Raw genomic sequence first — 15,715 nt, 5'->3', positions numbered from 1 at the left:
AACCTAACTCATGCAGGAAAAATCAAAGGATCATTAAGAATTACTCCAGTATATGCATTTTAAATTGTAAGGGCTTTAATTGCAAATGGCATGCCATAATCCTAACAAAAATACTTGTGCAAGTAGGAAATATGTCTCTGATAAAATTCACATAAACTGACGTTCGTTAAGATGAAATACAATATCATTTTTAGTAGGCACAAGAGGCACCCTCTATACACAACTTTATAAAAGTTGTTTGCATAGACTGAGGCAGAGTAGCTTTAAAGTAGTAGCCCTCACAAGTGTAACAATACATGAATTATGCACACAGCAGTACATGTATTCATCATCTGGAGCAGTCACTATGAATCTACTAACCTTAAAAAAAAGTGTTACATCCAATTTCATTTGCTAAACACAAATCTGATCCACAAACAGTATTATGAAGTTTCTATCTGCAGTATGGATTCCTATGTATTCCAGTATGAAAATTTGTATATGCTTTTGTCCTTGGTGGCATAATTTGATTTTTCATCATATCTTTAATCTGGCTGAGACATCTTTTAACTTTCCCAAATCTGCTAACATATTCTAACTACACTAAAATTTAACGAGGAAACATGAGGAAGCATTTTATTGCTACTAAGTAGCACAGGATTGCCATTAGGAAGGATAAGATTATTAGTAATAGGTACATATTTTCTAATAACAGAAAACAGTACTGCAGATATTAAAGCTCACTCAACTCAGAAGTATACAAAGCAATTACAGGGGAGTAGGAATGAAAAATCCTCTACTTCACAACATGATTCCCTACTTCCTTACATTCTCTGCATGTTTTTTCATCAGTATTATCTGGAGCCAGAGTTCTGTGGATATTTGATGGCAAGGCTACAATAACAAAGAGCTGAATAAAGATCCAGTTGCACTCCAAGACATCAAATATCAACAAGAAGTATCTACCTCTACAATAGACATTACGTGAGCGCAAAAGAGAAACTCCTTTCCTCCTTTTATTTTTCCTCAAGAATTATTCTGTCAAAGCATGCAGTAGACATCATCTAATAGTAGACAGAAGATAAGACTTCTTCACATATGGGTATTACGGAGCGAGAGCACTACTGCAAGATGCAGACAGCCTTTATATTAATGAATTTCTACTGTATGTCTATTTAACTGACTGCAGTGTGTTCTATGAGGATACTAGATTTAAAATATGTTGATATTTCCCTTCTTACATAACAAAAAAAAGTTACTTTAACTGTACTTCATAAATAATGCATTCCTAAAATATTACTACTTTTCCAGAAAGCACCTGTCGTCAGAATTTGTACTTTTTTCTATTTTTTTTTCAAAAGCAGAAAAATAAACAGGAAACAAAGTGTACGTACATGGATAAACAATGCTGCTAGCATCTATATGAAAGACTACTTACTGCAGGTTGAACAATTAAATCTGTGAAGTCTTGAATTGAATGTAAAAGTAACTGTTGCAGTTGATGAGTCATCAAAGTGGCAGCACAACCGAAGAAAGACTCTAATTTAGTGATGCTGGCATTGCTGGGTACTTGTTTTCGTTTATTACCTTGGTAAAAGATTTTCTGCACTTCTGGAAACCACCTTAAAAGAATACAATACTTTTAAGGTTTTCAAGTGATTAGCATTAACAAACCTGTGGTTTTAAGTTAATTACTATAAATGCATATGTTGCATGCAGTCAAAAGATGCTGCAGTATACTTGGGAAACTACAGTTTAACTTAAAGATACTACCATATGACCTACTTAAATGCTAAGGAATCTGAAAATGTTATCTATTATTATGGAACCATATTTAAAATGTAAGATATTATGATAGACCAAATTTGCTTTGGTCTCCTATTTCTCAGGCCAGAAAGGCTTCAAAGGCAGCACACAAGTCCCAGAGTTTGTGCAGTTCATTATGCGTCCTTGTAACCTCAATAAACGTTAAGATGTGAAAGCAATCCAAAAGGAATTCTGCCCTGTTACCCTTAATCAAAATTAAATTGGCTCTGGCATTGCTGAGAAACAGGAAGCAAGCACAGAAGTGTGCAGCCTTCAGTTAACAGCAGAAAAGTATGTTCAGGGTCAGGAAGAAATACATCTGAAAATGGTAAAGGCAATATGTAACAGAATCATAGACAAGTACAGAAATAAAAACCTTCAAGGTTAATAGCATGAAAAAACAAGTATTTGAGACTATAGTAGTCTCAACAGTTGTTTTATTTAATTAAAACCTGAAATAGTAAAAATGCAGCAATACATAACTGCAGGAATGAAGTATTATTGGTTAAAGAAAGATCAAATGCATACAAACAATAGTTTGGCCACGAACATCTAAAAAAGACCTAGCAATTTTGATGTTTTGTTTGAAAACTTAACTGCAGCATACTGAATGCACCACCAAGAAAACTGTCTGTCTTCTTTTAAAATATCTCAGATTGAATATACAAACATGATATTCAAACACTTTACTTTTGAAAATCTTAGTCATAATCTCTAAAGTCAACAGATCTCATTAATACATTTTTCAGATGACTCTGCTCTTAGAAACAACTACAAAACTGAAAATATACAAACTGAAATTCCAAAATCATCAATAGAGATGAGTTCTACAGAGATACTGTTACTGATGTGATACTAGGTTAACCTTCCTATCAATGAGACACTTCCTTTGTGTGAAGCAGGAATGGGGCAAGTCTTATCATACAATAAGTTATATCACAGTTTATATTCTAAAATCCCATAAATTATTGATAGTAGAAACATCGTATTTTCTCATTTATCCAGCACAAATGAGTCCACAAAATAAAAGCTTTTGTCATAACAGACCAAAACACATATGTTGTTAATGTCCCTCTAAGAAGCGAGCAAAATACATCACACCAAAATTCAGAATAAGAAAACCGCACAAATCATGATAATGCTCTCAAGATTTACACAGCAGTTTTCGTTCATAGGCCTCAAAGCATTTCACAACACTGCATCTCTTTCTTTAACATGTATTATTAATATGGGTCATTCTCTCTCCAGAAAGTTCAGAGTTTCAAAAACAGCTGAAAAAAAAGTTAAAGATTTCCCTGTAACTTAAAAAATATGGATACACTGGATCATACTTCTTAGATAGAATCACTTTGGATTTTCCAATTTCGTTCATGACTTTATTCTGGAAACATAAGAGTTCCTCAGCTTCTTGTTTATTGTGAAATATTTCTGTATCAATAAGGCGTAAATTTCTGAAACAAAATATAACATGAATATTTTAGGAGCATATTCACTGTATCTTTTTTATTATTTTGTTTCCATAAAACTTTTTTCATCTTTCATATTTCAAACATAAAGTGATTTTAAACATTTTTAACACTTAAAAATAATATTATTTTCAGAAATTAGCTTCTGTTGTTTCAGAACAACCAAACATAAGCACTGCAGTACTGTTTGCATTGTCTTAAGTTGAAGTAGTAATTACTACATTTGAGCATATTAATAACTATTTTCAGAATCAGAGTTTGTGAATATGTTACATTGTATACAGGATCAAACATTAAAAATTCTGAATGCGTTAAACAGCATTCATTTCCAGGACTGGATGGACTTTTACAAATATTATAAAAAAATGTAAAAATAAATAAATAAATATCTAAGCCTTTTCATTTTTTCTATTTTTAAAAGATATTGTCTGAATTTTGACTCCTACTTAGCAGATACAATAAAAATTAAAACAAACAAAAAAACCCCAACCTATCACTTGTTACAGCACCTGGCCTGGACAGGTCAGTTTATTCTCTTTTGTACCCCCAGTCAAGAAATAAGCAAGCAGCTTGGTGTACTCTGGGAAGCAGAAAATAACAGCCCATCTAGTGCCTTTTTCCCTCGTCAGTCAGATAAAAGGAATAAACATAATTGCCCTGCTAGGCAAGACAGCAACCCTTCTCTTCTTGGGAGACAGACTATTTTGAATATTCCTAACCTGAGAAAGACCAAAAAAAAAGTGCCAAATTTAAATAGAGATGAAAGGACTATACTAAAAGCAAGAATTTTAAAAATGGAAGTCATATCCAAAAATAAATTATTTTTCAAACTTCTCAGAAGCAGGATGCTTGCCAGAGTCTGTAAGATAATGAAGAGAAAATTAAAAATAAAAATTAAAAAAAACCAAACGACCCACAAACAACTTTCATGTGTGGCTTCTGGCTTAAAATTGCCTAGATACCAAAGGAAACGAAGATAGCAAAGTGCTCCATGTGATTTCTGGGGAAGTACAGATAAGAAAGCTTGATCTCTATAGAGGAAAAGTTGGCAGAAACTCTTCAAAGCATAAAGTTAGATGGAACACAAACAAATATATTTAGGATAATGGCTTTTGAACAAAGCCATCATATCCGTGATCAGTGTTCAGATGTATATTTTGCAGCAGTCCCAAGTTCAATAGGGCAACTTGGAAATCTTAAGATGTCACCATCCGTTATTTTCCTGCATAGACTCTGAAATCACTGAGCAGCTGAAATCTAAGAGAGATAGATAACACTTACTTAAATGAGGTCTCCCATAAGTTCAGAACAGCAAGCATTGAAGGATTTATTGTATGCAGGTTTTTTTTCACGTAACGGCATGCTGACAAGAAAGACTTGTTCCAAGGTTTTGGCACTACTTCTATTCTAAAAAAAAAAAAAAAAAACAAACCAAAACCAACCAACCACCATAAAACCAACAAGAAACAGTAGGATGAATGTAGCTGTACTAAGAACTGAAATATTTATACATTTGCTTCAAGACAATTGTTGGCATCCCAGAAAGCACAGAATTCAGAAGATAAACCTAGCTTTCTGTTCATTATTCAGATATCAAAAAAAAGTCTTCAAATATCAACCACTGTATTAAAAAAAAAAGAAATGAGAGAAATATTGGCCAAATCCTAAGAGATCTGTAATCTATTCATAGTCCTTATATTCAGCAATAGTAATAAAATCATTATATGTCTACAATGTATTTAGTCAATTAATATGCAATTTTCTACAATACGTAGTACCTATGTTTATGCTCATCACATCAAATCTGTAAAAACTCATAAATTTAGAGCCTTTTCATAAACTCAGTTGGTTTGCTTTCAATTTTTAGAAAACATTAAGCTCTTTTGGTGGGTTTTTTAATATACTCATAGCAATTTTTTTTCTTTAAAATTTGTTATGATTTTCTACAGGCAGACTGATTTTACTATTAAAATGTTAAGCGTTGCATCTTAAAAAAATATATACTGCAAACTTTAGGTTGCAAAGGAAAAGCAAAAACACTCCTGACAAATTTGTCATATATCTGTAATATTTTTTGTTCCCATTTTCATAATAAATTCCTATCAAAAAGAATAATTTCTGAAATAAAAGTGTCAGATTTCATATACTGTTAATGGAATAAAACTGTTTTACTAATGACTGTTTTACTAAGAGAATTTTGTACTTTTGGATTTGCATGTAAGCATGTGATATAAGCTTATATACAAACTATTGTGATGTCCTACACAGCTCCTAGGAGATATGGAAGATCTCCAAAGAGTCAGATGTAGGATGGCCTCTTACCCAGGGGATACAATAACAACAATAAATTCATCGCATATTATTTCTCTTTTTAAGATGCAAATCGCTTAAGTAAAATCTGCCACAGCCATCCCTTCTATTATAATGCCTACCATTTGATATTTAAAAGTATCTACCTCAAACCACAGGCCAGAAATTATTTACAACAAAACCTTTTCTGTTTTTAAAACCACTCAGTAATGCTGCCCCCAATATAAAGCCCAGCTGATATTGGTAGAAATGTTCTGTTTCTGCAGCATTTGTAAGACTTCATTCCTCTACAAGGCAAATTTATTTTACCAGCTTTTGGCTATAACTATGAAAGAGGTACCTCTTCACTTTCACATCTCGGGAAGAATTAAAGTATATTCTAGGAAAGTTGATACTAGGTAGGCTGATTCACACTGGACAGATGTATGATCCTGGGAGTAGCAGTACACTTGCTTTCAGTAGACTGCAGACTTTTTAAGGCAAATGTAAATGGAATAGAGATAGTTCATTGCTCTAAATAAAGGTTACATCTATCCACTCCAGTATGGAGATTGCTACATACTGGAAAATCCAGCCAGAAAAGCTAGGCATCTATCACTGTTTATACTACATATTGCTGAATTGTTCTGAGAAACAAAACAGTCTGTATTTATCTTAAACCCGTATGTATTGAACCAAACTGTCACAATCTGTAAATAAGACAGCTTCAGTGAAATCTGTGCAGAATATGACATTGTTCCATTGATTAGAACGCAGTTCATACGTAAGCATTTGGCATAATATATCCCATTTTCAAATGCTGTGGGATTGTGACACTTCTTACCAGTTAAGCACTGCTAAACAAAACTAATTCCAAGCAACCTGTCAAGGTAGACACATATATTCCAGGATTTTTCCAAAGATGCTGTATAATGATTATTTGAATTTACATAACTAATAACTAAGTCTTATTTACAGCTGACACTGCCTACCACTATTAAGACTGTTCATGCTATTCTACCGCACTGTTCTCTAGTCAGTGTTTTTGAATAAATGTATTTTCTTACTCTGCACAATGAGGTAGAAGAAGATCTTTCTTCTTGTCTTCATCTTTTTCCCTGGTGTCTCTTAAAACAAAGTCAACTGAAAGAAGTATTTAAAAAAAAAAAAAAGAAAAGCTTAGTAAAGCTTACACACACCTGGCTAAAACCTCCCTTCAGGAAGTTGTAGAGAGCAAAAAGGTCTGCCCTCAGCTTCCTGTTCTCCAGGCTAAACAACCCCAGATCCCTCAGCTGCTCCTCATGAGACCTGGCTCTAGACCCTTCACCAGCTTCGTAGCCCTTCTTTGGACATGCTCAAGCACCTCTACGTCTCAATCAAAATGTCCAAGTGCAGAACTCATTGAGATGAACATTTTTATCTAGATATACAATGAAAAGGGATTTAGGAGAAAGCTATAGTATTAATTAGGAATTTATAAAATAATGGTTTTTAAAAGTGTTGAAAGGTCAAAAATACTGAATATTAGCTTTGATCATTACAAGGATAAGAAAAATTGAGTATTTTTTTTAACTAAAATGTGCCTCTAACATCCAGGAGAGCGCTTTTATATAAGTCTTCCACAACAGTAGCTCGCAGCAGTGAACAGCACTCAACAAATAAATGCTCCTGAATATTAGCAACTTTGGAGAAAATGCAAGTAAACTCCCAGAAATCTACCTATAGCTTTTTTTATACTCAGAAGATAGTCTTCTTTCATTTCATCAGTCAGTGAATGTATACTTTCATGATATACTTTCAGATGATGTGGAATTAAAGCTAAGATGTGATCTAGCCATGATTCATCCATTGGGGCCACATTTGCTGTATCGATTCCATGGCGAATGTAATAGTAGTATTTCTGCAGGATAAAATAAGATGCATTGGTTAAATCCAGCACTAGATAGTCATTGCTACTACAGGTTCAGCTAGACATATAAGCTTATTTCATAAAAATAAATGTAATTAGTACTAAATACTGATTCATGTTGTAAATTACAAGTACATCACTAAATCTGATGTAAGTATCTTCATCAGCCTGCCAAACACTAGTTGGTAGAAAAACAATAAAAAAGCTGTTGAGATAATAAAACAGGGTATAGTGGCATAAGCCTCATTCTGTTTCTCTGATAAGAGATAAAACACAAATATTTCATTGAAGAACGGACATAACTCATAGAAATCTGGGTTTGGTTTTTGTTTTGCTGTTACAGTTCTACAATTCTAGAGAGATGCTCTCATTTGTACTGCCCCAGCACCAATCTTTTCCTTAAATAAATTTTCAATATATAAATTCATCTATCTCATCATTCCAATGCTGCTATTATTATCCATTAGGTCTGGGTCTGCACCATACATTCGAAAAGAAAGCCATGCCTTCTGCAGAGTTTTGTGTGGATATGCAACATACAGCTAATGCATTGCTTAGAATATGAATGTATAACCACAAATAAGTACATCTGCTTGTATGCCAGCATTTAAACAGGCATGTGAAATCTGATTAACAAAACCTCAGAGCATTAAAGGAAACATAGATGAAGAAATATATCAGCCCAAATTCAAAGAAATGCAGAATGGAACATCAACTGGAAGATTACCAATGTCAGGAAGTAACACATGAATCTATTTTGATCAATTTATCCCAAAATGAACTTACTCTATTTAAAATATACATAAATCACAAAATTGTGTATACAATTGTCATACAAGGTATCTTAAACCAGAACGAGAATGAAGAACACCCTAGCCCTTAGATGAGCGTAACACAAAGAGAATTGTCTTATGGATTCTATCTGCTCAGATAAAGCAGTGCACCCTCCCTTGCAAGTTATTCTCACCTTCATCAAGTGCAGAAAAGATTCATGTATTACTTCCTGACATTGGGTATCCTCCAGTTACTATTCTGGTTTGCAATTCTTTCAATCATCCATACGTTCTTAATGTTCCATCCTCAACAGTAACACTATATTGTGTGAAACTGATAGCGGAAGAATATGTCACCGTCAGTCATCTTTCATTGTGACAATCATCTTGTCAATATTTACAATAAATGACTGGCAGTGTATTTCATTTAACACTCTAGAAAATAATCTTTTAGCTACCAAAATATCCTTCCCTATTGGTGTAGAAGAATCTGCTCCTGGAGGCTGGGTTCCATCAAGGGATGGAAGCTGATCTTCATTAAGGTCTTGCTGTCTGAGACAAAACAAAGAGTATACATCACATCCTTCAGATACATTTTACTGGTGTAAGTAATATATAGCCATCCTACACGTCAGTTGTGAACAAACAAAAAAAAGGTAACTGCCAAAACTTTACAATTAGCACAAGATATTCTGATTCAAAAAGAACACTGAAGCATGTGACCAAGTCTATATTTTACGTGCTAAGGTTCAGCTTTTAAAATTGGTGATATAGTTCATGCTCATATACATACTTTCAATTTGCAATCATCAAAATTTTAAAGTAATTTAATTTTAAAAATTCATCTATGAAAAAGGAAAAACACATTATTCAAAGATAAGGAAACTCACAATATAATGTGAACAAGAGCACTTCTAAAACTTTCATGGGTTTTTTTCAGATGACTGCTGCTCTGCAGTGTAGAAGTTGATGGTCCAGCACCTGGTTCATTGTCTCTAGAATCCTGTATCTTGTGTCTCTTGCATCTCAGCTTTAAGTATTCTCCTTGCAGAAAATACATTTTGAAATTAAGTTTAAAAAAATTATCAAATGTATCACATACATATTTATGCTTCTGAGAGGTTTTCTTCAGTAGTACTAAAAATGTTAACCTTACCAGGTGAACATTCATTTTTTAAAGTAAACTCATCTGACTCGTCATCCTTCTGTTCTTTGCTCAGATGGAATGAGGGACAAGTCTGCTGCCACAGTGGTTTAGATCTTGCCTGGAATAAATATTTTATATTCTAGTTTTGCACTTGTAGGTGCTACTAACAGACACTTCAAGACTTGTTAAGCATAGTAAATCAAAGAAACTGTAGCCTAATATACAGCAGCAATAAGGTGGCATAAAAATCATACAATAAACTACTACTTATATGTTGCCCTCAAATTCTAAATATCCAGACAATTAGACATAAGCATGTTAAACTCATATGTAAATATTTGTAAACTCTCTAGTTTTGTACATTGCTTAGTTTCAAATTTGTTCAAATACTCCACTTTCAATGTTTTCAAAAATATCAAAATATAAACAATGCTCCATATACAAATATAATATACATACATAGTGCAAAGAGAAAGAAAATATACACCTTAGCATATATTTGAATGAGAACCACAGCCTTTACATAACCATGATGTGATACATATTTGAAAATGAAAGGTTACAAAAAAAGCCAACAACACTACCTGAGACAACTGTGGTAATAAGTTCACTGTTCTCTTTGCCAACTTCCCTTTGCCACTTGGACTGGGCTTGAAAAAAAAAAAAAAAAGAAAATCACAACTAGGCATTTAAATTATTACTAATATTAGACTTCTGGGAATACTTAAAACTTGTAATCTAGCTATAATTCTGTTTTTACCTCTTATATAATAATTTTTAACACATACAATTTCATATCACTTCCCCTACTCTTTCTAGAGTATTTCCATGCAGAATTCAACTTTCTCAAATACCTTTGAAAAATCACAGCTCTGAAAAATTAATTTTAGGCTGGGAAGCATTTATATTACCTTTTTGCCAAGATATACATTAAAGCACTATGAGATACCATGAAATAATACAAAAAACCAATTTTTTGATTCCCGCTGTTCAGTCAACATCCTTTAAAACACAAAATAGTCCTTGTTTTCTAATTCATAAACTTTCATTTAAGCGTGCCCAGTACTCTCCGTTTTTTCACAACACTGATCCCTCAGCATCAGACATCAAAGCTGTCTGTCCAAAAGCACCCTCTGACCACATCCAGGACTCTGGCTAGCACATTTTAGGAAGGTATAGCAACTTCCTATAAACAAACAAGACAATCTAGTTGTAAAATTATTTAAAACTGGCTCTAACACAACTCTCTTTGGCTATTCTATTTCTCCTCTGTTTCACACCACCACCAATACCCCTGGCACTGGCCACGCCACCTCTTTCCATGCAGCTGCACTTGCAGTAAGACTACATGTCTATGCTACAGACGTCCTCTTTCTGCTTTGTGTCTTATGCAAAGGTTGTAACAGCAGAAAGATACAAAGCACAGAAAGTTCACGTAGCATACCTGAGCTGCCCTTAGACGAATCGGGCTAGCTATCATTTGCAATACAGTTGCTGTGGTGAAGAACTGACAGAAGTTCTAGGCACTTAACTATTGACATTAATTTTGCAGTCAAGGATAAACTCTGGCAATTCTCAAGTGAGCCAAAAATCAAATCAGGCTTCAAAGAAAACCTCCTACAAAATACAGGAATTTGACAGTGATAAAATATGTATAGACATACATTATCAGTTGTTAGTAATCTCTGCATAATCTAATCTGCGATCCATCTTGCAAAAAGAGGAGCAAACTCATTCCAGTTCTAGGAACTTCTTCCCCTGAACATGATTCAGAGGAACTCTTTGACTACCACTAGCTGCAAGAGGGAGTTATACAACAAAATGTTTTAAGTATCATTTCAAAATCAACAGCACTACTCCTAACAAAAAAATCCATCTTCTCCCTTTCTCCCTCCAAATGAGATTAAATATATCTGGCTTCCCTTTGCATAGAGATCAAAATGCCTGGTGAATTAAATTACTCTAAACACCAAGCAGGCCAATTTTGATATTTTTAATCTAGCTTTTTTGGCATTTACAGAAAAGGTGACTGAAATTTTGCCACAATAACCACATATCTCTTTCAGTCTCTCATTTAATGCTCTCAACAGTCTATCTTCCAGTTAGGCATGGTCCATGTGCAAGATTTTTCACACCTTGAAATTCTAATGCCCATACCAGTGTCATAGTCTGCAGTGACACAGATGATGAATTCATTTCAGCATAAATGAGGGAAAAGCAGTATTGTGACCAATACAGAAAGATTTACGTGACAAGCTTGCTTTTTGTCTGGTAGTTGGAGTAGATGTAACTCTACTGGGAAAATATGAAGCCATTTATTTCTCTGCAGTCTAACACATTCAACTGCAAAAAGGCTCTTACCACAGACCTTGTAACAGCTACCAGTCTTTTGTAATATTAGCATGAATACATCTCCTAATAGTGTATCCACACTGCATCATAAAACTACTGCTTACCAAGCCAATAAGCCTATAGGGTGCAGTATAGCCTACAGACAGAGTTTGGATTGGTTTGGACACAGCTCTATAGAAACATACTATGATAGAAACATAGAAATAAAATACGCTGAAAAGGGCGTCTGATTATCCACTCTCCTTCTCAAAGCAGCACTAGCTACAAAAAGTTAGGTCAGATTGCACAGGGCTTTGTCCAGTTGAGATCTGAAGGTCTCTAAAGCCACTGCCTCTCTGGACAACCTTCTCCCCTGATTCATACCTCACTGTGAAGAATGCCATCCTTATGCCTAGTCAGAATTTCCCTCCCTGCAACTTGAGCGTGTTGCCTCTCCTCCTGCTGCTGCACAGCACCAGGAATCTGGCATCATTTTCTCTCTAGTTCAGGCAGTGGAAGACAGTAACTACGTTCCTCCACCACCTTCTCTTCTCCAAGCTGAACACACACAGCTCCCTCAGACTCTCCTCATACTCCAAGTGCTCCAGCCCCCTAACCGTCTCAGCAATGATCAGATGAACTCTGAGTTGTCAACAACTTTACAGCTGCTGGACTGGAGCTGGCTCAGGCAAAGTCACCTTAGGTGGTTCTGAACCTTGAGTATAGACATGCTCTTTATAGTCTGTGTCTTGTGTAATGAGACTGAAATATAAAGGTCATTGTTGCTCTAGTCCAGATTCTAAAGCAGATGGTGAATGCTATCTACTACCCTCAGAAGGTAATGGATAAGAAAAAAAATCTTTTGTATAAGAGAAAATGGTTTTGAATTCCTGGAAGACTATTAGCTATTTCTCTCAGTGACGAGGTTCATAGTCTTAATTCTTAGATTGCTGGTTAGGAACCAATAAAAGAAACCAGGTATTTTTACAAATAATAGGGCTGCAAAAACGACTAGGACTGTATACTTTGTCTTCATACACAACATGACTCAGTTTTGTTTCGATTTTTCTTTGTTGAAAAACATAGAATTCAGCACCACAACTTACACTTCTCATACTGATAAATTCAGTGCTGAAATTAGTTCCACTGAAGAGAGTGCCAATATTTTAAAATATTAAACTGGGAACCTACTACTGGCAATAATATGTACTAAAAAGAGAGTCCTGGACAGTAAGGACTATGTCAGATAGTTATGAGCAGCCAACTCTCAGCCTCTAATATGCACCTGAGGAAGAAACACACCTGAAGAAAAATTGGTGAACTTTTAACTCACTGAAGGAAGACACTGAATGATTTAACTTAAAATATGTCTCACGTTTCATTAGAGCACAACATCTGAATGAGAACATCAAAACCAAAAGAGACTAAAAGATCAGGACTGACTTATTAGTAGGAAAACAACATGATTTATGAGGGCAGACTCTTCCTTATAATTACATTAACCAACTACAACCCAATCAGGCCACTAGAGAAATAATACAAATTAGTACTGGTGAATACCCAGTGATTTAAAACCACATTCATGGCTAAAAGTTTCTATTGGCATTTGTCTTCAGCATTGAAGTGTTTTGCAGTTCTGAAAATAAACTGAGTTAATTAAAATCTCATGTTTTTTTTAAAAAACCAAAACACCAACAAAACACAACAAACCCAAACAAAAAAAACCCAAAACACCACAACCAAAATGGGGAGAGGGCTTATGACATTTTGTACTAAGCTAAAGACTGAAATTCATTTCTGTGGTTTATAACAGGATACCTTTAGGAGAGAGTTATTCTCTCTGAAAACACTACAGGGACAGCAACCCAAACCAAAAATGCCTATATAAATTTGCACTGCTGAAGTAATTAAAGGAAATCTAGCCAGCCGCAAGAAGGACTACGTTGTTTCTGAAAACCTGATTTAAGGAGTTCATGGCACAGACACCACAGTTTAAATTTTCTGGAGGGTATCAGTCAGAACCAGCCTACAAGTAATGGGACAGTGTACTGAAGCCTTTCTCTACAAACACGGCTGCCCCACCATATCTCTGCTTACGGAGTACAAGCATTTAAGTGTCAGGGATAAAAAAACTGTAATTTCAAAAGCTTAATTCAAGCTTGCTATTTAAGGTTTAAAAGAAAAACGCCACTTTTCAGATGAGAACAAGTCCCACTCCATAGCCAGGTGCACTCGAGTGTCCTGCTCTCTGCCCCGTGAACAGCGAGCGCTATCCAAGGCAATTCTCCTCAGCCAGCCCGCTGCTCCCCACCACCCAGCCCAGCCCAGCCCAGCCCTGCCCCACAGCCCCCCCGGCCCCGCCGAGGCGAGGACCGCCACGGGGCCCCCAGCCTCCGCCTGCCAGAGCCACGGCAGATGCCGTCGGCTCCGGGCGGAAGGCCCCGCCGTGCCCCCTCAGCCCCCCGTACCTGCTCGGTGCCCATGTCTACGTGGGCGAGGCAGCGCCGCTGTGTTGGGACGACGCCGTTACCTAGCATCGGCGAGCGCGACCGTTAGCCGCCACCGCCCTGAGCGCGCGCACAGCGAATCCCAACGGCCAGGCGCGAGCAGCGGCTCGGCCCGAGGGACAGAGCGGGCAGCGCCCGCCGCGCGCCGCGCCCGCCGCCAGTACCGGCCGTCTGCAGCAAAAAGTAGCGCAGCTAATTGCGGCTGCTTCCCTGCTCGCCCAACGCGTAACGCGTTATCGAGGCGGCAGAAAACGCGGGGTCTCACCTAACCCAGAACCTGCTGCAGCGGAAAACGAGAGAAGAACGTCCAGAAGTTGAAGCCGAGGAGCAGCTTGCTTTCTGCCGTCAAGTTAGCTGACAAAGCCACAGCTGCCCTTGGTGAAGTAGCCTCAAGTTTCAGCAAGGCTACCTGCTCAGGTGTTAATGGTTGAAGACATGCCATTTACTAGCCATAAACAACAGAGAATGGCTTACACCTGTGATGGTCATTTCTAAGCTATTGCAATATATTTGCAGCTACAGCAAGCTGAGTTTCAACTTTGCTGTTAGTTCATTGAGATTGTCTTCCAGTAGAAAATGCTTGGTGCCCTTTTGAGGCCTGCCAATTTCAGGAAAATAAGGATAGTTTAAATTGCTTTGAGCAGCATATACCATGAACTGCAGCTGAGGCAGGCATTCCTTCTTACCTTTTAAATTAACTGACGTATCAATAAGTGAATGCAGCTGCTTGTCTTTAGGCAAAGTAGTAAGACACCTATGCTCTAACAAACCATGCAAAAGAACTCAGCTGTGCTTGCAAAAATCACTCTTAATAAGCTCTAATGGCTGGACTGGGGTGTCTAAACCACAACACCAACCAAAGATTTTTCAGGTGCTGCATCATGCATCAGCCCATCTTTACACAATAGACATAGTATTGAAACAATCTGCCACCTGCCTCAACCCCCCTTCCCCCCGTGTCAGTAAATTAAATAATACAAGAAAATATAAATAAAAATCTCTTTGAGTTTCATTGGTAGTCAATGGGTGTTCCCTGCAGTATGAATCTGATGCTTTGACCACTCTAAATTAAACACTGGTATGGTTGGTATGACTTCTAACACTTTGCTGTGACCAGGTTTGGATTTCAGTGGGATCTGAAACCACTGTTGCCATGTTAGGTAGTTTGTGAATCTGAAATGAGAGGTTTGTTATGTTTTCACAGTGGCAACACAGGAAAGGTAGCACTACAGTTTACAGCTGGAAAACCCCTATAAATGAGCTCTGCTGCAGGCCTGCAACCAACCCTGTGAACTGTACATAGAGCAAGAGTCTGCACATCAAGTTTAAACATAAAAGCCCCTTTGTTAAAAATCACACAGGCAAAGAACCAGTAGGGTATTTTTGCTTTGTCCAGCTGCAGAAAGTTCAACATCACTTGGAATTCCCAGTGCATTTTCTAAAACAGTACCAAAGCCTGGTTTTGATTTTGAAAAGAGAAATACCCTCATACTCAACATTTTTTAAGG

The 15,715-nt window shown here is 36.5% G+C and overlaps 1 protein-coding gene across 1 annotated transcript in view; it reads right to left on the bottom strand.

Moving 5' to 3' along the window:
• DNAH7 (dynein axonemal heavy chain 7) overlaps nt 1–14,261 on the bottom strand; it is a 116,651-nt gene extending 102,390 nt beyond the window's left edge. Inside the window, exons 1-10 of the mRNA XM_054829246.1 lie at nt 14,169–14,261; nt 9,954–10,019; nt 9,379–9,487; nt 9,113–9,266; nt 8,681–8,774; nt 7,260–7,440; nt 6,608–6,683; nt 4,533–4,658; nt 3,117–3,236; nt 1,418–1,601 (exon numbers count right to left, since the gene is read on the bottom strand). Coding sequence (XP_054685221.1) covers nt 1,418–1,601; nt 3,117–3,236; nt 4,533–4,658; nt 6,608–6,683; nt 7,260–7,440; nt 8,681–8,774; nt 9,113–9,266; nt 9,379–9,487; nt 9,954–10,019; nt 14,169–14,237 — 1,179 coding nt within the window. The 5' untranslated portion in view covers nt 14,238–14,261. The remainder of the gene's footprint in view (nt 1–1,417; nt 1,602–3,116; nt 3,237–4,532; nt 4,659–6,607; nt 6,684–7,259; nt 7,441–8,680; nt 8,775–9,112; nt 9,267–9,378; nt 9,488–9,953; nt 10,020–14,168) is intronic.
• Nucleotides 14,262–15,715: the final 1,454 nt, after the last annotated feature.

Source organism: Grus americana, chromosome 6 (genome assembly GCF_028858705.1).
Source record: "Grus americana isolate bGruAme1 chromosome 6, bGruAme1.mat, whole genome shotgun sequence".
NCBI classification, from domain to species: Eukaryota; Metazoa; Chordata; class Aves; order Gruiformes; family Gruidae; genus Grus; species Grus americana.
This window is presented reverse-complemented; position numbering and strand designations above follow the sequence as displayed.